General features: G+C 42.2%; 1 protein-coding gene across 3 annotated transcripts; it reads left to right on the forward strand.

Moving 5' to 3' along the window:
- Positions 1-1,635: 1,635 nt before the first annotated feature.
- LOC123449273 (protein VAC14 homolog) lies at positions 1,636-12,689 on the forward strand. 3 transcript variants are annotated; one of them, XM_045126423.1, is made up of 20 exons: positions 1,640-2,031; positions 2,141-2,254; positions 2,341-2,409; positions 5,427-5,516; positions 5,588-5,707; positions 5,791-5,819; positions 5,922-6,064; positions 6,143-6,237; positions 6,435-6,521; positions 6,608-6,715; positions 6,796-6,887; positions 7,520-7,601; positions 7,928-7,993; positions 8,954-9,069; positions 9,198-9,318; positions 9,404-9,565; positions 9,645-9,773; positions 10,339-10,407; positions 11,093-11,359; positions 12,247-12,689. In XM_045126423.1, the coding sequence occupies exons 1-20, from the start codon at positions 1,939-1,941 to the stop codon at positions 12,331-12,333; spliced, it is 2,139 nt and encodes a 712-aa protein (XP_044982358.1). In that variant the 5' UTR covers positions 1,640-1,938; the 3' UTR covers positions 12,334-12,689. The 3 variants fall into 3 exon arrangements, with proteins under 3 accessions (XP_044982360.1, XP_044982358.1, XP_044982359.1); XM_045126424.1 differs by having other exon boundaries at positions 1,641-2,031; positions 2,344-2,409; XM_045126425.1 differs by lacking the exons at positions 10,339-10,407; positions 11,093-11,359; positions 12,247-12,689 and adding an exon at positions 10,225-10,293 and having other exon boundaries at positions 1,636-2,031.
- Positions 12,690-19,358: the final 6,669 nt, after the last annotated feature.

Raw genomic sequence — 19,358 nt, forward strand, 5'->3', positions numbered from 1 at the left:
GGCATCAACCTGTTTTTGCCAATGAAAATGTCCCATTACAACAATGGGAGTGCAATGCATCACTTACAATGTCCATCCGGTCCCAAATTTTATCATGGATCACACTCCACAGATGTAAAGATGGATGGACCAACGGAAACTCGCCCATTCCGATGCAACCGTATAGGAAAAGAAAAAAATGTAACCAATCTTATCATAAACTCGTTGGGCCATGACATAACAAATCAGGGATCATTAGCTGATTTTTGAATTCAAGGCAATACTTAGTAAACATCTTAGATATCATAATAATGAGCAGTATTATGGATTTCCAAAAAAAGATGTCAAAGTGTTTGATACTGAGGTGGCAAAGGGTGACGAGGAAGGACACCGTGTATCCATTATGTCTGCAACAGGTGATGGTATATCTCGTGTGTGGCGCAGGAAAAACCCCTCCCAAGCCGCCAACAACTAAAACATAAGAAACATGAAAAACCACGAGTTCTGAGCAGTGACATAATTTACAGTGCCAAATGCTGGCATGGTACTTTTGGCTTCAAAACGTTTACCATGAAAAGCGACAAACCTTGGCATCTTGGCACCATCATGTTGATTTGTTAGATAGCATGTGAAAGCTAAAAGCAAGAGATAAATGTTACAATGTTACGTGATGGCTAAAAAGCTATCTCTTTATCAATCGGGAGTGCCAAGAAAGCACAACGAAATATTATTATTGTGCTGAAAATGAAAGAAGTGTGACGAGGAAAGGCATCGGGGATAGCTATCATGCACGAGATTGGCGAGGACACGTCTAGACCCGCGACAACCCTGAGCCCCTCACAACCGTCAACAAACAAAATCTTAAGTAACACGAAGGAAAAACAACTCCATAAATAGTATCATGATTTACATTACTAAACTGACAAGATAATTTTGGTATAGTTTCATACGATACATGCAATCGAGGTTATTTACAGAATGGCTCGACAGATCACAACCTCACTTTGGTGGCATTGTGAGCCTGTGACACAAATATGTCGATTTATAAGATGACACATGTGAGAACTAAAAGCTGATTTGCAAGATAACGCATGTGAAAACAAAAAGCAAGAGATAAACGTTACAAAATGGCATGATTTGATGGCTAAAAAGCTGCACTACCTCTTTATTAACCGGAAGGATTACGTTTTTTTCCAGCCGCGATCTCCTCGGGCAACTGAAGATGTTCATAACCGGGAAAGAAATCAATTCACACGCCGCATGATCTCCCCACAAACTGACCGCTATCACGAACGGACCTGTTATTGGCCAGAAAGACGGACGATAACATGCCTTTTCCGTGGAAAGAGAAAGGCTGACACGACCGGGGGCCCTCCCTCGCCACACATACACCCAGTCCACCCGCGCCATCTCCCTGCCCCGTCACCCGCCACCTCACACGGCGTTCCTGGACCGAGGCCACCCAGCCGCCAGCACGCAATCCAGTTGCCGCACGAAGACAGCCAGTCCACGGCCTCGCGTGCGCCCTGGACCGAGCCCCCTGCACCGCCCCGACACCCGTCCCCACCTGGCAGGGTCGCCTCCACGCTGGACCCGCACCCACGGGAAACAGGCGCCGTTAATGGCCGCCACAACGGTAAACGTTACCCCTGGGAAGGGAAGGAGAAGAAGAGCGCCCCGATCCCCTCCCCCTCCACAGATCACACCACCACCGTCTCCGCCCCCAAATCCATTCCCAGGCTCGCGTTTCTGCTGCCGCGCGCGAGCTCGGGAGCTCGGGCTGGGCTTTAGGGCTCTACTAGGCCTCCGCGTCCCCGCGCCCCTCCGCCTCCCCGGGGTTAGGGTTACGCCGCGGTCGTCGGGGCCTGTGTGGCTGCGAGGCGCCGCGGGCCGATGCGGCGATCGCCGGCGATCGAGACGCTCTAGCGGAGGGGATCTGCTGCCAGGGTTTCTCCCGCGATGGCCGCCGACGCGCTCTCCATCATCCCGGGCGCCGTGCTGCGCAACCTCGCCGACAAGCTCTACGAGAAGCGGAAGAACGCTGCGCTCGAGGTGAGGGATTTCGATTGCTTTGGGAGACGGGGCGGGGCCTCGTTCGAGCAATCGCCCGGGATTTGTGGCTGATTTTTTTTGTTGTGGCCGTGGTGTGTTGGTGGTGTAGATTGAGGGGATCGTGAAGCAGCTGTCCACAGCGGGGGAGCACGACAAGATTGCGGCTGTGATCGGTCTGCTCACCAACGATTTCACATACTCCCCGCAGGCGAACCACCGGAAGGTTTGCTAGGATTTGCTATGACTCTTGTTTCTGCTGCTGCTGCTGGGCGATCAGATTTATTAACTTCTATGGTGTTTTGTTGTTAGCAGGGCGGATTGATTGGTCTCGCGGCAGTTACTGTAGGGCTCACCAGTGAGGCTGCTCAGCACCTTGAGGTTTGGCAATTGACCTTGTGACCAAATATATTTATTGAAATTCCATCTAGTTTGATCCAATTAATTTTGTGTAGAATTATTCTGTACCTCTGTGTCTTGAGACTTCTCTGCCTTGATTTTATGAAATGTCATATAAACCGCGAGAGCAATTGTGGGACTGGATTGCTATTGGTAGTACTGCAGTAGCCAGTTGGCTTATTGAGGTTCGGTAATGGTCATTGAAGACAATACCTGGCTTCACAGTCGCAGCTGCATTCATGTGATTAATCGTTAATTTTAGTAAAAATACTAGATGCAATGATGGTTTTTGACTCGTGTAGTTTTCATTGGCTATTTCTTTTCGTTTGCATGCTAATATCATAGTTCAAGTGTTGGGGCCCAGCCATTTATAGTAATAAGAAATATGGAAAGATGTTGTGTGTTCTCAGAAGAATATGGAAAGCTTTTGGGGCCCAGCCACTTAGGACTGGCTGGATGGGATTTTATGAAGTTCTTATTAGTGCTAATGTCATAAAATCGTTCAGCGTGTGGATTCACCATGGTTGCTGGGAGGGTCTGCCCCTTTTCCCTCTAGTATTCTTTTGTGGGGGTAATAGCATTTGACGTACTGGATATATTAGTTATATCTTTCTTTTGTTCATATTGCGAGCCACAGCATGCGAGAATCTTATGGAGGCACATTAGTGCAGTCTCCTGGAGTTGATAGGTTGGATTTGGAGGAAAGATGGGATACGGTAACAAAATTGTCACATGCCACTGGCCGATCCGTGACAAAATTGTCTTATTAGTTATTAATTTATGCATTCCATCAATGCCGTATACAGCATAAACTCTATTCTGTTACTTGCGCCACCCCCACCCCACCCCTCCCTTCTGTTCGTGCTGGTGCCTGGTCTGCTTGATAAATACGCTACTGTTGCTCTGTGTGTGCATCGTCGGGGATGGGGTAGCATTGTGATGTTTGTCAATTGTCCACAAGCTCAAAGGTGAAGCTTGGAATTAGTTTGCATAATATGGTTGCTGTCCTGTGATATTGCATGACAGTACAGCTCCTAAGTAACTTTGCTAGTATCCCTTTAAGCACCATGAAATTTTCTCTACAGAAAACAGTGTTCTTGTCTTTTGAATTATGTACCGATCTTACTGCATCTATCATGTTATACTATGGTTCTGGAAAGCAGGGCAGCTGGGGTTCATGTTTCAGCTGCGGGCACGAGATCTGAGCATGCATACCAGACATATGCCATATTTAACATACCAATTTGATCGAAACTTAATCTAATATAAGTATATGAGTTCTCTAAGTAACAAGATAGGCAATAGTTAACATTTAATACATCTTTCTCTGTCTTGATGTCTCAGTTTTATATACCAGATATATTCCTATAATCTTATGTGTGCTGTAATACATAGTATTCATCGGTAAAATTACTGGGACAATATTGGTAGTTTTTATCTTGGTGGTAAACCTACCAAACTTCAGCATATGCATTTGACAATTCAATGGTTTAACTTGAAGTGTGAAGCATATAGTGTGTTTAAGCTTCTTGCTAATCCAGCTACGCTAGTATTGTGTAAGCGTGCACGTGCAACACACATTTTATTAGAATTCAAAACTTGAATACATAAAGCATGTCTCACTGATAGTAAAACTCCATGCATGTGAGTTGTTGCAACATACCCATTAAAGATAACAAATAGTGCACAAATCAAGTTAGAAACAATAAATCATATGCTTTCATAAGTCACATTTACTCATATACATAATTATCAAAGCCAGCATCTAAATTTATCAACAATTATTATGCATGTGCAATGCATGTCTCGCGTAATATTAGTTGATCAAATTATAGTTTCCTGCAACATTGCAAAGTAAATGAACGTTTAGAAACTAAAACTGAAAACACATTCTCCAGACTTGAAAATGCCTGCAAAGAATATTGTTCTTAAAGTTGGCAGGAAAACATCACACATACATTAGTTCAAGTGGCCAAACAAGAAGTAAATACAAGAATAGAAGCATACATCGGTTCAAGTGGCCGAACAAGAAGTCAAATATACATTGAGCCAGAGAAGCCAAGAAAACATTCACAACAAAGGATCTATTGCTTCATGGAGATAAACTGGACATCTCAGTCATACAACATTTGATAAATTCATAATACCACGGAAGATCAAATGATACATATTTATCAAATCAATTATTTGTAACCTATCCGGGAATAGTCTATGTGCCTAAAAGATATTCCTGTAGTTATCCTTGCCAATGCTACTCTTCTTAATAATATTAAGTTATGATAGCCTGCAAGTCTGTGTGACTAAATGATATTCCTGTCAAAAAGCAGCCTAAGTATGTCCAGATGTGGAGACCTGTACAACAGATTAAAAAAAAATCTACCCAATATTTTGTGTCTATGCATCAGCTAAGCAGCATATTATCTACCCAAAACAAAATTCTATCGTGGGCATTAGGAGCGGTTTGGTGAGCAGGCAGGTTTTTGCGTGCGGAGGAGCAGCAAGCGATTTGCAGAAGCAATAACTACGTGCCAGTAATTACGGGGCATCTTCTCTAAACATGTTGAGCACATCATACATCATTAGAGCGATCTTAGATGTTACTCCCTCCTTTCCTAAATATAAGTCTTTTTAGAGATTTTACTATGGACTACATATGGATGTATATAGACATACTTTAGAGTGTAGATTCACTCATTTTGCTTCGTATGTAGTCCATAGTGGAATATCTAAGAAGACTTATATTTAGGAACGGAGGGGGTAGATGTAGGCCTGTGGACTGCGGAGATTGCCTGGATTCACTAAACTCGCACTTTTATATGTAGTGGAGATAATTCCATGGTTTAACCTGGAGTGTAAAGCATAGTGTTTAAGCTTCTTGCTAATCCAGCTATGCTAGGACTGTGATCGATCATGTTTCAGCTCTATACTTTTGGGCTGTGCTATTATTCTTTTGGTATCAATTTGCTTGCATAATGAGCTTCATTGGTGTGTCCTTCCAGCTAATTGTACCTCCCGTGCTTAATTCTTTCCTGGACCAAGATAGCAGAGTGCGCTATTATGCTTGTGAAGCGCTATATAACATAGCAAAGGTGAACATTTCATGGACTAACGTAAAGTAAATGATATGTATGCTTTATGCTAATGTGATATTTTTCTGTAGGTTGTAAGAGGGGATTTTATCATCTACTTCAACAAGATTTTTGATGCTTTATGCAAACTGTCTGCAGACTCCGATGCAAATGTGCAGAGTGCAGCTCATCTTCTTGACAGGCTTGTCAAGGTATGACTTGGTTTATATACACCCCATATCATGTGTCCTATTTTCTTAATTGTCCCTGATTAAATTATTTGTTTATTAACCAGGACATTGTAACTGAGAGTGATCAGTTCAGGTATGCTGTATATCTTCATTTTCTTTTTCCAGTATTGGATATTTTGCTCATCTTAATCTTAATGCCCATTTCTGATTGCTACATCTTAATTGTACATTTTAGCATAGAAGAATTTATACCACTCTTGAGAGAACGTATGAATGTGCTGAATCCTTATGTGCGACAATTTTTGGTGGGGTGGATCACAGTTTTAGACAGTGTGCCTGATATTGACATGCTTGGTTTCCTTCCTGATTTTCTTGATGGTAAATGGCTCTCTTTTCCCTCAGTACATTACTTGTGTTGGCAGTTAAGCAAACCTTGTGCTTTGATCCCCCCTGTAGGTTTATTTAATATGCTGAGTGATTCCAGTCATGAGATAAGGCAGCAAGCAGATGCAGCACTTTCAGAGTTTCTGCAGGAAATAAAAAATTCACCAGTAAGTCTATACTTCGTAAAACTGCTTGTGCATTCCATATTCTGTACCTCTCTGTAAACAGTGTAAATGCAATAGATGACCTGCCTTATAATTACTCTTTTTATGTGATATTGTGATTTCGTCTTTACGTAAACAAGCAAAGTATAGTTTTCATTTTTTACTTTTCCAATGCTGATCGGTCGTCCTTAAACGAGAAGAATGTAGATTATGGTCGTATGGCTGAAATTCTTGTTAGGAGGGCAGGCTCTCCTGATGAGTTCACTCGTTTGACATCTATCACATGGGTAATTCCTGTCTCACATGTCATCAGGGATTTAATCTTTAGAATCTTATTGCAGCACTGTTACATTCTGTATGTTTGGAAGTGCAGATCAACGAGTTCGTGAAGCTTGGTGGGGAACAACTAGTCCCTTACTATGCAGACATCTTGGGAGCTATCTTACCATGCATCTCTGACGAAGAGGAGAAAATTCGAGTGGTACTCCCCTTTTCTGCTTATATTCAGATTATTCTTGGTGTCAAGACTGTGTGCCTATTAATTACTTCTTTGTTTGCTAGGTTGCACGTGAAACTAATGAGGAGCTTCGAGCTATAAAAGCTGATCAAACCGAGGGATTTGACATTGGAGCAATTCTCGTGATCGCAAAGAGGTTCTCTATTAAAACCATTGAATAGAAATTTTGAATTTACCTGTTTAGTTACGTATTAAATGTTGTTACATAGTATCATACATAGTATGGCCTAGTAGGTACTGTGCTGTTCAGTGTTGTAAAAAATCCTGACATGGCTGCCGATTAAATGGATACTGTAGACAAGTCGTCATGCATATGCTAATCAGAGTGACGTCAAGGTCCATGAACATCTTTGTTTAATTAACCGCATAAATCCATTTAATTACCTAAATTCTGTCCAACCTCTCAGTGTCTTTGGACATCACAGTAAAAGCCCAACTGTACGTTAGAGTGAGAATCATGCTCCTGGAAACTGGCAAATGCAAATTATGGTCATCTTTTGTTTGGGAAATAGGAACGGCCTTTTTAAATAGTGTTTAAATATCTCAGAGTAGCACATCAGTTACATACTTGTGTTAGCTCGAATCATTATTCACAGCATAATTCTGATTACTCATCCTTGTTCCAGTTAACTGATTTGCACTACCCTGTCCAATAACCGTATTTTGTTTCTTTGCAACACTCTTATAAATGTGCAAAATCACTTGTAACTTGAGATGTCTGTTTGCTTTGGGTTTGTGATGTGTGTGGCTGGCCTTTTTCTGTTTCAGAGAGTTGAATAGTGAACATGAAGCCACTCGAATTGAGGCGTTGCACTGGTTTTCCACTTTGCTAGTTCGAGGTCGTGCTGAGGTACTCGGAAACTATGCAAATGTTTTGGATTACATGGCACTATACTCAATACGTTGATGCTTGCATAATACTCCCTCCATTCACAAATATAAGATGTTCTAACTTGTTTGTGAATCGGATGTATGTACACACAATTTAGTGTGTTTGTTCACTCATTTCAATCTGTATGTAGTCCATCTTGTATTTGTGAATGGAGGGTGTAACCCTAACCGTTGAAGTGCTACTTTGATCTACCCGAGTCTAAAATGAGCGTGACTGCAATTCAATTTTATTATAGAGAAGTGTTGATAATCTTATAATTGATGTCTTGCATTTGCGTGCAACAGTTCTCGGCGTACCTGGATGGAATTTTTGAACCACTTCTAAATGCACTCTCCGATCCTTCAGATGCGGTGAGCTGTTTCAAAAAGCCTACCAAACTGCACTACCTGTTCACTTGTAACTTGAGATTTTGGTATAACTGTGTCACATTGTGTCTACTGGATATTAATTTGCTCTATGTATGGTGATCTGTAGTGAAATCTCGGAAACCAATTATTGCACAGTTTGAAACCATGTTTAGTGTACAGGTTAATTTGGTTTCTCAAGTGGAGCTAAATGATAAATTGTGGTTCTACGCTTTTCTTCACTGATATTATACCAGGGGACAAAATCACATTTTGATCCCTTAGACATGATTCTTGGACTTGGTAGTCCCCGTCTCACTCTCTCAGCCATTTTATTCTCCAAAGGATTTGTACATGGGACTGTGATTGTATGCTTGCACTATGGTCACTGTACTGGGATCGCCATCCATTACTATTGTAGTTATCACTGCCATTGGTGATAAGAGTCTCCTTGTTGGGATTGCCTTTGGCAAGTCTGTTATGGAGATGTCCTCTGCTCAATGGATCGTAAACTGGATGTCTTGATCGGGAGAATATCATACGGAAACCAATATTCAATGAAAACTTCATAGAAACCATATTTTAAAGTTCCGAAAAGATCTGAAAAAAAAAGATGTGAAGAGGGTAATGTTTTATTGCCACGCAAAATTTCAAGTTGAAACACATTACGAGATGTGAGCTATGAAAAAGACAAATTCAGCCCTGAATAGTGACACTACTGGTCGGCACTTTTCATCGGTTTCCACCAAATGTTGGTTTCCGTATGATATTCTCCCGTCTTGATCCAGTTACCCATTGTTACCTTGAAATGACATAAGCAAATATAGCTATATACTATGATTGGAGCAAGTTTTGGGCCAAGTCATTGTATAGAGCTTCCACTAGTCTTTTGCTTCTTCAGTAACAAGAATGCGCTATTGCAGCAGCAATCTTGGCAGTTTGGTCACAGCATTTTTACTTGTGCAGGTTGTCCTTTTAGTGTTGGAAGTTCATGCACGCATAGCTGAAGAGTATCATCACTTCCAACATCTTATGTCTTACTTAATCCACACTTTCCACAACAATCATGTTCTTCTGGAGAAGTATGTACATTTTGCTACTCTAGAGCTGATTCTGAACTTCCTTTGTGAATTGTTGTGGTTTAGGGTAGATACTTCATTTCGTTAATCACATGTGTCTAATAAATGTTTTATTTGCATACTTTGTACAGGCGTGGTGCTTTGATAGTTCGTCGACTTTGTGTTCTTTTGGGTGCTGAAAAAGTTTATCGAGAGTTTTCTACTATTCTTGAGACTGAAGGTGACCTTGATTTTGCCTCCACCATGGTTCAGGTACGTCCAATTGGTACATCTTTCAACTAATTGAATGTTGTAATGCAACTTCTGTATAAGTAAGCAAATTATACATATTTTGTAGGCATTGAATTTGATTTTGCTCACATCTACTGAACTTGCGGGGTTGCGGTCTCTTCTTAAAAAGTCATTGGTGGATACTTGGGGGAAGGACTTATTTCTATCTTTATACTCTTCTTGGTGCCACTCTCCAATGGCTACAATCAGCTTGTGCCTACTTGCTCAGGTGGTAATGATGGATTTACTATTTGTGTTGCTTACTTGGACTCTACTGATCTTTGATGTTCTCATCCAAATGTGTATAGGCATACAATCATGCGAGCTCTGTTATTCAGTCTCTGGGAGAAGAAGACATAAATGTGAAGTTTCTGGTGCAGTTGGATAAATTGATCCGTCTATTAGAGACTCCAGTATTTGCTTACCTGCGTTTACAGGTGAAGTCGCCATTTCCGTTCCAGCATTTGGATGTCTCTGTTTGTCTTTGTGTTCTCCTCTTTTGACAGTTTTGTTATTTAACCATCCTACTTTGTGACTTCTAGCTTTTGTTTATCTACTTCTGTAACACAACATGATAGGTCCAGATGCATCGTTGTAACTTACTGTATGCCCTTGTCTTCTGTTCATATTTCTCCCCAAAGTTTGTTGCTCTCTTCTAGGGGTATGTAGGCTTTGTTGTTTTAATGCTGGTTACTATTTTATGTGGTATGCCACTCCGCTAATGTATTACTCCCTCCGATCCATATTACTTGTCGCAGCTTTAGTACAACTTTGTAGTAAAGTTGTACTCCCTCCGTAAAGAAATATAAGAACGTTTATAGATCACTAAAGTAGTGATCTAAACGCTCTTATATTTCTTTATGGAGGGAGTATGAAAAATACATGCAGCTTCTTGAGCCTGGAAAACACATTTGTCTTCTGAAAACACTTTACGGTCTTTAATGCTGGTTACGTTTTATGTGGCATGCCACTCCGCTGATGTATTATGAAAAATACATGCAGCTTCTTGAGCCTGGAAAACACACCTGGCTACTGAAAACACTTTACGGTCTCCTGATGCTCTTGCCTCAGGTATGTTCAAATGCGATCCCTACATTTTTTTTTAAGTTCAGAAAATATGCTGTTTCCAAATTGTGAACTTGGAGACTTAGATGTGTATAGAAAGAGAAGCTATAGATAAACATGCAGTGGACCTTATTATCGTTATCACCTGAAGGTTATATTTCTCCATAATGGGAACACACATGTGCTAAACTAAGGTGCTCATACCAGATATATACCATTGTAATCCTACCTCTTCGCACAATTTATCCTAGAACTTTTCTTATCAAAGTCAAATTAGGAAATCCTAGGATAACTGCTGCCATCCTGAACTATGGCCTTCACCTTTCCACTAGAATAGGATTTCTACTCCTTGCAGAGATGCTCTTCAACTCTTTGTGCCGAAATTGGTGTGTTGCTTTTGCACCATCCCTTCGAAATCTTATGACAATGTCAATACCCTGAAAGTAGTGGCGTTAGCTTATGATGTACAATGTTGCTCTAATGGTTCCTTTGTTAGTTCTGCATTTTGTCTCCATCTCTTTGAGCCTTGGTACTGTTAGGTTCCATTGTGGTTTGGAATATGGTTTTTGTTTTCTTTTAGAATGAGTACCAAGGGCTGTTGACCTTTTCATTAGTTGCCCCTTCTGAACGTTTACCTATGGGAAAATATCACTATTCAAATGGTTTATAATTTATTATATATGGTATGCAGCAAAGTGCAGCCTTCAAGATCTTGAGGACTCGACTGAAGACAGTGCCTTTCAGTGAAAATCTCAAGCGCACATCTTCTGCAAATCCATATTCTCAGATTCTACAAGTGACGGAAGATGGCAACCGAAATCAAGATGCACCAAACTATAGTGCAATCGATTTTTCATCTTGTCTCCAGCAATTTGGGAGCATGCAACAGCAGCACCGAAACCATTTGAAGAATCAACTGCAATCTCAAAAATCTGCTCCGGGAGTAGTATTATCGCAGGTACTGTTCTGCTTACATTCACAATCTTACGACGACCTTCATTCATATGTGTCTTGGAGGGTATGCAATGAAACTGATCTATGAACATTATTTAGATCGACAAGGTCAAAATGATACCATTAAATTCATCCGAATATATTTCATAGCATAACAATATGCTAGTAACATGTTCATATGGAAGCATGCTGGGGACACTGTACACATGTTCAAAACGTCGCCTGTTCTCCAAACTGAGGAGTGTGTTATTATATCTAATCGACTAACTATAATCTGGTTACATATTTGAAGGTTCTTTTGGTCTACACAAGGATTTTATAACTAGAATCAACATATGTGAAGTACTTGTCTAACTAGGAACTGTGTTTTCTTGATGTTTGACTACCTTCCATTATTGTTCCTGAGATATAGCTATAACATTTGGTTTATTTTTCTCAACTCCTCCATTCTCTGTTGGGTATGAGACGTCCTTATCCTAGTCTCTGAGAAGCGCAAATTAACTGTCTCATTCTCAGAACATTCGATATTCAGATAACATGTTTGTGTTGTAGCCCCCGCCTGAAGCAGCACTATTTATGTAGACAAAACCAGTATCTTGAAATGTATAATGTTAGTCTAAAAATGTATTTGTTATTCAAATTCCTAGTATTTGATGTTTTCGCCTTGTCGCTCCTTTTTTTCCTTTACATCAGAGGCTGAGCTGTTCTTGAAAATATAGCTATTTGAACTGAGAAACACTGACCCATGATCACTGACTGGTTTTGCACTGGTATTCTTAAACACCTTCCTAACGGAACATGGCTGCATCTTTATTTAACTACTTATTTGTGTAAACCTGCCTTTCCTCCAAAGAATGATTGCTTGGGTAAGCATTTGTGAATTCCATGCAGGAGATTCAAAGATATGAAGAATCAAATTCCTCCTCAATACCAGAGATAAGCAGGCCCCCATCTAGAGCACCCAAAGCCATTTCATGATGCACATATGGTTGCTTGTGATGTATGGTACGTTTGCAGGACACATCATCACAAATTTGTTGGGGCTTGGTTGGTCTCCTTTAGTTTTTTCCAAAGGAGGTTGCATGGGGGGGTACATAGAGTGTAATCTTTTTGTTTGGTTCCTAGATTTTGTCATGGGACGGCAATTATTTGTTGGAGAAAGCTCGTTTCCATTCTCCCTTTAGTGATTCTTATTTTATTTTCTTAGATGTTCTACTGCTCATCTGGTTTCTGTAATTTTTCAATTGAAGGCCATATGAGCATAGTAGTCTCTGGAGATATGTTACAACTGTTCTGCCTACCAATCTCCAATAAATCTAGCGATGTGGTGTAAATTTCTGTCTCTTCCTTGGTTGGCTTGTTATATACGTGACCTTTTGCTATCAAACATGCATGTTTTGGACCTTGTCCATTCAAGTTTCCATCTTCACTCTTGGAGGGCAATACATAAAAAATTGTGTCATGGAGCATTGTTTAGAAGCAATGAAATTGTCTTTCGTGCAAAGACAAAACAAGAAGACATTTTTTCACAAAACTTTGTGCCGTACACATATTTTGCGAACATGTATGTGTGAAATTTTGTTTTGGAATTTTTGACATTTAATATGCGTGTAAAATGCATTTTTAAAAAGCGAGTTCATATGTGTTCAGGTTCAGGACATGCCGACTTGCCTCACCCATCCAATCTCAGCACACCCTTTCTCTGTCATGTTATCACGGAGGAAAAAATGAAGACGGGAAACCTTGGTTCTGGGCAATCTCCCCCATCCCAGACCCTACCTTAAGCTGTTTGTTGGTTCTAGCAAAAAACATTTGTTAATACGTAAAGCTTGTGTATCATTTTATTGATAGAAGGAATATAATGAATACATCAGGGGTACAACACGTTACACACAAACGCAGGCATGGGTGAACATAGCGACAATGTAGCTGGAACCAACCCTACCCGAAGGAAGAACGACAATGCCGAACCAACAGTAAGCCTTAACCGTCAAGCCAACACCAGGAGCGAGCAATATAATGCCTTCAAGAAGGAAGACGAGGAGCGAGCAAGATAATGCCTTCAAGAAGGAAGACGACGTCGAAACGTCTTCGCAATTCGGGCGTCTTCGCAATTCGGGCCTACGAGCATTGGATCTGGTAAGTTACACACAAACGCAGGCATGGGTAAACATAGCGACAATGTAGTTGGAACAAAGAAACAATGTAGCTGGAACCAACCCTACCTGAAGGAAGAACGACAATGCCGAACCAACAATAAGCCTTAACCGTCAGGCCAACACCAGGAGCGAGCAAGATAATGCCTTCAAGAAGGAAGACAACGTCGAAACGTCTTCGCAATTCGGGCCTACGAGCATCGGATCTGGTAAAAGGAGGAGGCTCTAAGACATACAAGGTAGGTTCAACGACGACAAAGACCATCGCGAGGAGAGGCGACGACGATAGGCGACGTCGGCAAGCTAGGACGGGAGAGACGCAGATTCGAGCTTCTGTAGTTGTAGTCGTCAGGAAATCGGTAAGCCAATTGAGCCGAAAGGGACACAATCGCCGGTCGTCGAGGCAGTAGCTGCCTGGCAGAGAACGCCTTGTAACAGCCCAAGTGCAAGCCCTGTATTATTTGCATGATTAACCTTGTACGCCATGACAACTTTGCTCACTTAAGATTTGTGCTTCATGGCATTCACTTTGCATCATACCATCATATCATCATGGCATTCATTCTTTTGTTTTCTCATGGCATTCATTCTTTTGTTTTCTCCTTATTGCTTATGATGTGTGTGATTGGAGTGGTATGTGAGTTGATGTGCCTTCAACCCAAGTGTTGATTCTTTGTGAAAACCCTCTTCATGCCAGGCTTGGAACTTACCCCCTCTCTCTTTTATTCAAAATATGCAATGTGGTGATTTTCTGCTTGCTAAGCTTGTAAATATTCTGAATGGGTTTTTTAAAATTGTTCTTAGCCTTGGAACCTCTGTGTCTTTTTTTTAAAACCCAAACACCTTGCTAGATTTAATTAAATGCATTTATTTTGTTTTAAAAAAAATGCCCAGCTAGTTTTATAAAATAGGGCATAATTTCGCGAGTCCAAATATATTTTTTATCTCTCCCTTTTAATCCCTTTTTTTCTTGGACATTTTATTTTGCTCTGTGGTTTTAAAAATAATAAAAAAACAAGCATGTCTTGTGTGAGGGTGAGAGAGGCAGCCGCAGCCACCTGGGCCTCCTCCCTCCTCGCGGCCCAGCGAGCCAGCCACAGCCAGCGCGCGCGTGCGAGCGTGGACGCCGGTGCCAGCCCCACCTATAGTGACAGAGGCCCTCCTTTTTTCTTCCTCCTCGCACCCCCGTCTCTCTCACAGTAAAAATGCCTGCTGACGCTGCACATGGCCACGGTGGCCAAGTCTCGCGCTCACCCCCGCCTATAAAGCAACTAGCCCGCGAGGCATAGGGTTCCCCTCTCCTCCTCGCCCCCCTCCGCATCGTCGCCGCTTAGTAAGTCCCCCTCGTGCCATCAAAGTCGTCGCTTGCCATGGCCAGAGAGTGCAAGCTCCTCTCTGGCGTAGCTCGCCGTCGCAGCCGTCCTTGTCGATGGGCACGAAACCCTCGTCGTCCCCATCGTCTTCATCGACCTCGCGTGCGCCGCTAGGACCGAAGACCCGCAGCGTCAGCTCTGTCGTCGTCCTCTACTTCACGGAGCAGAACACTGACGAGGGACATCAGCTCCTCGTCGTTGCCCCACAACATTCTAAGGTCAACATTCTGAGCAGAATACCTTGTCTACACGTGGTATTCTTGTTGTCAACATGCTATGTCAATGTTGCTGATTTGTAGGGTCAAATATTTCTAAGTCTGGAATCTGTTATTTCGTAGCTATGTTTCCATGTGGATTGCTAAGAGTCTATAGGTCCTTTGTGTTGGTGCAATGGAGTGAATGATAGAGCATGTTGCCCTCTGTTAGGATGTGCAAATACTTTGCAAATATAGGTTTTGCCTCATAGTTATTTTTACTGTCAAAATGCCATGCTAATATAAACTGATGTGCATTTCACTTCGTAATTTTTTTCTAAGTGTGAGAATCTGCTTAGTTCATGATACCATGTTGGGGAGATGCTATCCATGCACCTGTGTAGTATTTGATGTGGCTATTTGGAGTTAATTGTAGTACATGTTGCCCTCTATCACCCTGTTAAGTTTCATGCCATGAAAGTCCCTGTAGCATAGTGTTTCATTGCTGTCAATATGCCATCATGATAACTCTGCTTGTGGAACACTGGTATTTTCACTAAGTCATAATCTGTTATGTTTTATGCCATCTTGGGATCTTGATTGCCATTGACCGAGGCTTCTATCCATGTTGCTGTTTGAGTGAGTTGTTGTACATTATGAGGACTTCATCTCCATGTCTTGGTTGAGCTTGATAGACTGCTGTAGCTGTTAGTTTTGGTGTGTGCAATGTGACATGTTGTTGTTTTTGGACAGATTGCTGTAGATTTGTTTTGCACTTTGTGAGAGTTGTACCCATTTTTTTTCATGATATTTAGGTCCTTCTCACCTAGAATTTCATGCCCAACCCAGTGGCATACTTGGAATACCAAGGAGTTACCCATAGCCTCTCCCAAATTCTGTTATATCATCGTTGCCTTTCGTACTTTGTCGTGAGAGTCCGGGGAGATCCGTAATTCGGTTTGCGACGTTCCTTATATGCATTTGTATCGTTTTCTCGTGACACATTCATTATTGCAATGTTCATGCATGTCCAAATAATTAATCTTGAGGTTCTGTCCAGAATGTTAATAACTAAATAATTGCATGAGAAAGATAACTAGTGTAGCATTGCCATGCTTCATTCACATCATATTCACGTATCATATTGTTTGAGCATTGTGTTGTGGTTGTGTGTTCATTGGATGTGTATCTTTTTTTGGGTAGCGCTGGGTGCCGAGTACGAGTACGAGGATCCTGTTGAGAACGTTCTTGGAGAGCAAGAGTTCTATTTCCCAAAAGAAGTGTCGGGCAAGATGATCGTTGACCTTGATATCGTTTCTAATTTTCTTATGCTTAGTTGTCTCGTTTATATCGTTAATTATCACAGCTTACCACCTGAATGTCAATCCTCCCAAAATGCCATGATAAGCCTTTAACTCTCCACTTCCTAGCAAACATTGATTGGCTAAGTTAGAGCTTGATCAACCTTCTTATAGCGTTCTAGTTGCAGGTGCACGGTGATCCATGTGTTGACATGGATATTTGGATATCATCTTATTATTGCTATTTAATTTAATGCACATATATATACTTGGTAAAGGCGGAAGGCTTGGCCTTTTGGTTGGTGTTTTGTTTCACTTTTGCCGCTCTAGTTTCCGGTTACCGGTGTTATGCTCCATATTGAGCGCTCCTAACACGCTTGGGGTTGTTATGGGGACCCCCTTGATAAACCATTTTGGTGTAAAACTCGTCTGGCAAGACCCAACTTTGGTACTCCATTTGCTAAACAACTTAATAAAAATGCATAGGGCATAGCTACCTCGTGGATAATTAATCAACCCAAGGGCGAGTGCTCCTCATGAGTGTTGGTACAAACTGTCAACCGCCGGTGGCCGCCAGGGGCAACTCTGTGATTGGCCTACCAGAAGTTTGGAAAATCCGGTCGTGTCCTGAGAACGATATACACGACTCTTATCGGGTGGTCTTGCTGGATTTGTTTTACACTTCTCAAAATATCTTGTGCACTGGGATATCGAGGATACCTCGGGCTACCTCGAGGGTGAGGTTTTCTCTCCAGGGCAGCTTGTGATAGTTTGTAATGGATTAGTTGGAGCATCCATGCAGGGTTAAATCTTTCAGAAAGCCGTGCCCGTGGTTATGTGGCAACTTGGAAATTGTGTAACATCCAGTTATAGCAAAATTGAAGTAAACTTAATTAAAATGAACCAACTGTGTGCGTAACAGTGACCGCTCTTTTTGAGGGAGTTCGGAAAGAAAATACGATGGGGTTATGTTTGGCGTAAGTAGGTGTTCAGGATCACTTCTTGATCATAATTAATTTGTGACCGACTTGCATAAATTCTCATCTTAACCTTGAATCGTAAGTTAGCCACCAAACAATGCTTAGTGCTGCTGCAACCTCACCACTTAACCATGCCTCACCTAATAACTTAGTTAGTCCCGATATCTTGGACATGAAATTGCTGAGTCCCCCGTGTCTCACATATTACTACAACACCACAGGTTCAGGCGTTGGGGAACATAGTAATTTCAAAAAAATTCCTACGCCACACAAGGATCTATCTATGGAGAAACCAACAACGAGCAAAGGAGTAGAGCATCTTCATACCTTTGAAGATCGCTAAGCGGAAGCGTTGCTAGAACGTGGCTGATGGAGTCATACTCGCATCGATTTAGATCGCGGTGCATTATGATCTATCCGCCGAACGACGGCGCCTCCGCGTTCAACACACGTGCAGCCCAGTGACCTCTCCTACGCCTTGATCCAGCAAGCAGGGAGGAGAGGTTGAGGGAGAGCTCCGACAATATGACGGCGTGGTGACGGTGGAGCTACATGGCACTCCGACAGGGCTTCGCCAAGCACCACGGAGGGCGAGGAGGAGGAGGAGTAGGGCTGCGCCATGGAGAGAGGCAATTGTGTCTCAAAACAGCCCCAAAACCCTCACTATATATAGGAGGAGAGGGAGGAAGGTGCCCACCCTAAGGGGTGCGGCAGCCCTAGCTCGCCCTTGGGGCGGCGACCAAGGATGGAGGGAGTGGCGCCCTAGGGTGGCCAAGCCCACCACACGTAGGGTTAGTCCACCTCCCCTCTTCTTGCGCCTTGGGCTGCTGGTGGTGGCGCACCAGACCACATATGGTCTGGTTCCCATCCATATTTTGGCCCATATATCCCTTCGGGGCTGGTGGCCCTTCCCGGTGGACCCCCAAAACCCTTCCGGTGGTTACCGTACATTACCGGTGTCGCCCGAAACACTTCTGGTGACCAAATCCTCACTTCCTATATATGAATCTTTACCTCCTGACCATTTCGGAACTCCTCGTGACATCCGGGACTCCGGAAAACCTTCGGTAACCACATACACTATTCCCCTATAACCCTAGCATCATTGAACCTTAAGTGTGTAGACCCTACGGGTTCGGGAACCATGCATATATGACAGAGACATCTCTCCGGCTAATAACCAACATCGGGGTATGGATATCCATGTTGGTTCCTCAATGTTCCACGATGATCTCATCGGATGAACCACGATGTCGGGGATTCGGTCAATCCCGTATGCAAATCCCTTTGTCTATTTGTATGATACTTGCCCGAGATTCGATCATCGGTATCCCTATACCTTGTTCAATCTTGTTACCGACAAGTCTCTTTACTCGTTCCGTAACACATCATCCCTTAGCTAACTCCTTAGTCACACTGAGCTCAATATGATGATGGATTACCGAGTGGGCCCAGAGATACCTCTCCATCACACGGAGTGACAAATCCCAGTCTCGATTCGTACAACCCAACAGATACTTTCGGAGATACCTGTAGTGCACCTTTATAATCACCCAGTTACGTTGTGACGTTTGATACACCCAAAGCACTCCTAGATATCCGGGAGTTGCACAATCTCATGGTCTAAGGAAATGATACTTGACATTAGAAAAGCTTTAGCAGACGAACAATACGATCTGGTGCTATGCTTAGGATTGGGTCTTGTCCATCACATCATTCCCCAATGGTGTGATCCCTTTATCAATGACATCCAATGTCCATGATCAGGAAACCATGATCATCTATTGATCAACGAGCTAGCCAACTAGAGGCTCACTATGGACACATTGTGATCTATATATTCACACATGTATTACAGTTTCCAGTTAATACAATTATAGCATGAATAATAGACAATTATCATGAACTAGGAAATATAATAATAACCACTTTATTATTGCCTCTAGGGCATATTTCCAACAGTCTCCCACTTGCGGTAGAGTCAATATTCTAGTTACAT

Source organism: Hordeum vulgare, chromosome 4H (genome assembly GCF_904849725.1).
Source record: "Hordeum vulgare subsp. vulgare chromosome 4H, MorexV3_pseudomolecules_assembly, whole genome shotgun sequence".
Classification (NCBI taxonomy): domain Eukaryota; kingdom Viridiplantae; phylum Streptophyta; class Magnoliopsida; order Poales; family Poaceae; genus Hordeum; species Hordeum vulgare.